The sequence below is a fragment of the Pelodiscus sinensis genome, chromosome 20 (assembly GCF_052426305.1).
Source record: "Pelodiscus sinensis isolate ZL-2025 chromosome 20, ASM5242630v1, whole genome shotgun sequence".
In the NCBI taxonomy this organism is placed as follows: Eukaryota; Metazoa; Chordata; order Testudines; family Trionychidae; genus Pelodiscus; species Pelodiscus sinensis.
In genome coordinates, this window is record NC_143071.1 from 3,337,723 (window position 1) to 3,343,433 (window position 5,711).

The following is a 5,711-nucleotide window of genomic DNA, read 5'->3' on the forward strand; positions in this document are numbered from 1 at the left end:
GGGAAAGGCAAATGTAGAAAAGGCCTAAGGCAGGTCTTGGAAAGGAAGAATAAAAAATCCAAGGAAATTAAGAGTCCCTCAGGAACCTCCCACAGAGCACCCAGGTTTTGGCTAGCAGTGGGTGACAATGGTAGACTCACAGTGCAAAGTAGGCGCTTAACTACCTCTGTGGCTCTGGGCCAAGCCACCTTGCTGACTTCTACTTTTCTCAGCATGTGATTTTGCTCACACAAAACCCAACTGCAAGCCTGATTTATTTGCCACAGCAGCTTGCATGTGATGAGGGAAGTTCTGTTGGACTGTTAAGACCAGTTGCCATGGCACTTTAACACAGCAGCAGCACTCTGTTTAACACATAACCACACGGCTTGGAACAGTGTTCAGCAGTAATTAGAGAAGCAAATGCAAGAGCCTAATTGCAGCTCTGCCACTGACTCACTGCACGACCTTCGGTATTTCAATTAATTAGCATCTCTTCTTCGCCCCTGTTTAATATGAAAATACTTAGCATGCAGGGATTTTGTATGAGCTGCTGTTTGTACAGCACATTGAAATTCACAGCTCCCTGTAGAATGCTGTTATGGACACCATCCAGTTCCCTACCTCTGCCTACTGCTCAAACTCATCTTTTACAGCAAGGCACTGCCTGCCAACAGGAAGCTCATTAATGCTAAACTCTAAGAGTGACTGGTGTATTTCAAACCCTATTGGATGAAAGCTTCCTCCCAAATGCTCGTCCTTATTTATGCTAGGCAAAAATTCTTTGCATTCAACTTCCCACCACCCTGCCAAAGAACAATTGAAGTTTTAGCCCCATACAACTAAAAAAAAAAAATTATTTTTGGCAGGCTCCCACCTGAACACCAGCCAGAAGAGCAAGGCATGGGTCAAGGCCTATTATAGATGCAATTACAGGATATTCAGAAATTCCCAGGTAGGGAAATACATGTATTCATACTATTGAACAGAGAAACTTAAGACAGGTGAACGCTCTGACTGCTGCTCCAGTTAGTTTTGATACATGCTTGTGTCAGTTGCACACAAAACTGACTCCACCCTGCTAGGGAGTTGGCTTGGCAGCAGGCTTAAGCCAACAGCTCCAATGCCTGTTTCATAGCAGGATCCCCAACTAATAATGGTAGAAAACAAATCAGTGCCTTTCCTAACACGAGGGCTGAGCAGGAAGGGAGAAAAGAATCTCTTGGCTCTCCCCCAGCGTGAAGAGGGAAATGAGTGAGCCTAAAGAAGCTCCAGACTTGGGAATCAAAGCCAGGATTTTACACACAAGACTTTCAGAAGTGTCTTGGGGGCCTGTAGAGGGTGCTTTGTTTCTTATGCAAAGCAGCAGCCTGGCTGGACTTTTTAAAACCAAAATGTAGGGCCTGATCAGCCTGACAAGGTAGTTAGTGCCATTTACTTAAACAGGGCAGCTACATTGGCAAGATTCTGCTTAAATACTTTAACACGAGTTTTTGCGTTAAGTATTTGTGCATGTTGCCTGCCTACACTGGCCTCTTGCGCAAGAGGGCTTTATTCTTGAGTGGGAGCATCATAGCTCTGCACAAGAAACAGATTTCTTACATTAGAAAGTCAGTGTTCTTGCACACAAACTCATGGGCAGTGTAGACAGGCAGCAAGCTTTTGCACTAAAGCAACTACAGGTTTGCTGTAGCAGCATCTGTTTGATGAAAGCCTGCTTGCACTACAGGCCAGGGAAGAGACTAGAATTGAGGCTGGGTCTGTTACTAGACCCAGGTTAGCTTAAGATATGCAACCCCAGCTATGTAAATAATGTAACTGGGATTGCACACCTTAACAAGCTTGAAGTCTTTACTAGACCCAGTTATAACTAAGATGAGAAGATCTGGGGAGGGAGAATGTGTGTAAGAAGAAGTGGAGATGTACCAGTCTGAGACCCCAGCATACCTGGCTGTAAGAGCTAACGCAAGGAAACCAGTTTGCCTCAGCTCTGAGATCTGTCAAGGAACTTAGAACATCACTATGTGCAAGGTCAGATACTATTAAATCTAGTCCAATACCTGAAAAGCCAAGGTTCTTATTCAGAAGAGGACACCCATGGAGTTTTACTGCAGCGCTTTATTTTCCTTACACATTGATGTGTTGTTGGGCATTACAATTTCTCAACTTCAGGATGACTTACAAGTTTTGGTTTTCTACTGTCATGTGAGAACATTAAGGCAACATACAAAAATCTTACATAAATTAAACTTGATGTGTAAAATTTACAGGTGTAAATGCAGTTTTAGCAACTCAAAAGTTGAGTAACTTTAGCCCCCAAGGATGTTTGCTGGGATAATAAAATGAAACCTGGCCCGTAAGGCTTGGATGTCATGTTTTCCAGCCTTGCTACAACGGCAGCAACAGAAATAAGTTCTTTGATGAACTTTACCAGCCTCTACACCAAAATCTGGAATATTCAGCACTTTGTATTGGAAGTCTGACAAATACCCTGTACAAATCTAGGCTCAAACCCTAGAATTACCAGGAGTCACTAGCCCATAGTGAGATACTTGAACATTCTTCTACCAATACAAGCTAACCCTAGCATTTATGCCACATGAGTGATGCCACCTGTACCAAGGTTTGGTCAGATACATACAGGGTAGGTGCTGAAATGTACCAGGGGAACAGTTAACTTGAATACAGGGTCAAATCAGCAACTTCGAGTCACTGACATTTGTCTTACAGACTTTCCCAAGGGCAAGTTTTTGAAAAAGGCTTATTCCAGTTTTATGAGGCTAGCATGAAGTGTATAAATTTGCCCAGGCAAATGTATACTAGTGAAAAGTCCATTTAGAAGCATTTACGGTGGACGATGGATGGGCCAGACTCATCGTATTCCTGCTTGCTGATCCACATCTGCTGGAAGGTAGAGAGAGACGCCAAGATGGAGCCACCAATCCAAACGGAGTATTTACGCTCAGGTGGAGCAATAATCTAGAAAGACAAGAGAAGCAGTTAGTCAGTGGTCAAGAATATCTGGAAAGGCAGCCTCCTCCTATGACTCAGTAGCTCTTTGGAAAGAGGAGAGCCATTTACCTTAATTTTCATCGTACTGGGTGCCAGAGCTGTGATTTCCTTTTGCATTCTGTCAGCAATCCCAGGGTACATTGTGGTTCCCCCAGACAATACTGTGTTGGCATACAGGTCCTTTCGAATATCTACATCACACTTCATGATGGAGTTGAAAGTGGTTTCATGAATGCCACAGGATTCCATACCTAAGAGACAGAAGTGATCAGACTTCAGTTACCCAACCCCTCCCTAACCAGCTTTCGATTGCAGTCAGCACTGCAAAGCTAGCACTTGGCAGTCCAGCGATTCTCATGGCTTGTTGTGTTCCAGCACAGAGGACGGTTTGGTAGATACTTACCCAGGAAGGATGGCTGGAAGAGGGCCTCTGGACACCTGAACCTCTCATTGCCAATGGTGATCACCTGACCATCAGGCAACTCATAGCTTTTCTCCAGGGAGGATGATGAAGCAGCAGTAGCCATCTCCTGTTCAAAATCCAGGGCAACGTAGCACAGCTTTTCCTTGATGTCACGCACAATTTCCCTTTCAGCTGTGGTGGTGAAGCTGTAGCCTCTTTCTGTCAGGATCTTCATGAGGTAGTCTGTCAGGTCTCGGCCAGCCAAGTCCAGACGCAGGATGGCATGGGGTAAAGCATACCCCTCGTAGATGGGCACAGTATGGGTAACACCATCACCAGAGTCCATAACAATACCAGTGGTACGACCAGAGGCGTACAGGGACAACACTGCCTGGATAGCAACATACATGGCTGGGGTGTTGAAGGTTTCGAACATGATCTGGAAAGAAAGAGTTCTGTTTTACTACAGGTAGTACGAAAACCCCGCCTCAAGCCAATCTTTGAAAACATGCTTGCATGCAAAAACTGATGTGCTGGGAAAGGAAAAGCAAAGAACGCAGGCAGAAAGAAAACAAAAAAAGAAACCTGAGACTTCAGGAAGGAAATGCCAGGAGGTGTACAGAGCCCTGAAAATATTGAAAGAACACTTGAGTTTTAAAAGAGATCCATAACGAAAGAGATGGTTTGTGAAACAGGGAGGAAGGCAGATCACAGACTACTGCAGCAAGTGTACCTGTGTCATCTTCTCTCTGTTGGCCTTGGGATTCAGGGGAGCTTCTGTCAGCAGAACAGGGTGTTCTTCAGGTGCTACACGAAGCTCATTGTAGAAAGTGTGATGCCAGATTTTCTCCATGTCATCCCAGTTGGTGACAATGCCGTGCTCGATGGGGTACTTGAGAGTCAGGATACCTCTCTTGCTCTGGGCCTCATCGCCCACATAGCTGTCCTTCTGCCCCATGCCAACCATGACACCCTTTAAAAACAAGGCAGGCCGTAAGTGTCAAGGCCCCTTTTCATAACCCCCAGCAATATTACACCTGGCCACTCTCACTTCACCGGTACGGCTGGCTGCTCACCTGGTGTCTCGGGCGCCCAACAATGGAGGGGAACACGGCTCGAGGGGCATCATCTCCTGCAAAGCCAGCTTTGCACATGCCAGAGCCATTGTCGATGACGAGCGCTGCAATTTCTTCTTCCATGGTGGAGATCTTGCTGCAGAGGGGAGAGACCTTGGTCAAGGGCGGGTCCAGCACAGGCTCAGCCAGGAGAGCTTGGTCTGTGCTGCAAGCCAAGGCCGGGGGGGGGGGGGGGCCCACCTGCAGGTGCAAACCAAGGCGGGGGGGGGCCCACCTGCAGGGGGTCACTAACTGCACCCAGGCCTGGCCCTGCAGGATCCCAGCAGCTGGAGCCAGACGTGCCTGCCCCGCCCAGCTTGCAAAGGCGCCACCCCCCATGGCAGCGAGTGCAGCCCTGCCCCCAGCCCGCAGCACGCGCTCAGCCGCCTACAGCCCCGGGCAGGGCGCGAGGCGCAGCCAGGTCCTCTCCCCCCGCCCGCCCGCTGCGCCAGGGGCCTGTTGCCGGAGCAACGGGCTAGCCTACAGCCCCGCCCCTCTGCCCGCGGAGAGCAACAAGCAGCCCCACCCCTCTCCATTCAAACAAACCTCCCGCTCTATTACGTCACCCGCCAGGGGGACCAATCACAGCCCCTACCTGGCCAGAGCCCGCACACGGCCACGGCCTCGCGCCATTCAAACGGCCGGCCGGGCGGTACCACCGCGAACCCCCAAAGGGGGGGGCGGCGCGCGCCCCAGCCGGCCCGCCGGGAAGGAGCCCGGGGCGCGCCGCCGCGGCCTGCGGTTGGCGAAGGGGGGCGGCGCAGGCGGGCGCCAGGCCCCGCGGCCCGGGCAGTACCTGTGGGCAGGAGGCTCCGCTCGGTGCTGCGGGACGCGAGGATGCTGGGTCCGCTGCCGCCGGCTGAGTGAGACCGTGGTGCGCGCAGCCCCGCCCTTTTATACCCGGGGGCGCCGGCCCCGCCTCGCCGGCCGAGAACATAGCCATATATGGAGATCTTTCCGAAACACGCGCGGCCATTGGCTGGCGCGGCCCAGGCCACGTGGGGCGGCTGGATGGCCTGGCCCCGCCCCTCCCTTGCTCAGCGCGCTCCGCAGCCTGCATGGAGAAGGGGGCGCGGCCTGGGCCAGTAGCCGGAGCGGGGAGACCCGGCCCCCGGGAGCCCCCCGATACCCCCCGAGCCGGCCCCCGGGAGCCCCCCAATATCCCCCCGAGCCTGCCCCGAGCCGGCCCCTGGGAGCCCCCC

At 51.1% G+C, this 5,711-nt stretch overlaps 1 protein-coding gene across 1 annotated transcript; it reads right to left on the reverse strand.

Moving 5' to 3' along the window:
* Nucleotides 1-2,079: 2,079 nt before the first annotated feature.
* Nucleotides 2,080-5,446, reverse strand: ACTG1 (actin gamma 1). The gene is made up of 6 exons (XM_075904062.2): nt 5,306-5,446; nt 4,471-4,606; nt 4,128-4,367; nt 3,395-3,833; nt 3,061-3,242; nt 2,080-2,958 (listed from the first exon to the last, which is right to left on the reverse strand). The coding sequence occupies exons 2-6, from the start codon at nt 4,591-4,593 to the stop codon at nt 2,815-2,817; spliced, it is 1,128 nt and encodes a 375-aa protein (XP_075760177.1). The 5' UTR covers nt 4,594-4,606; nt 5,306-5,446; the 3' UTR covers nt 2,080-2,814.
* Nucleotides 5,447-5,711: the final 265 nt, after the last annotated feature.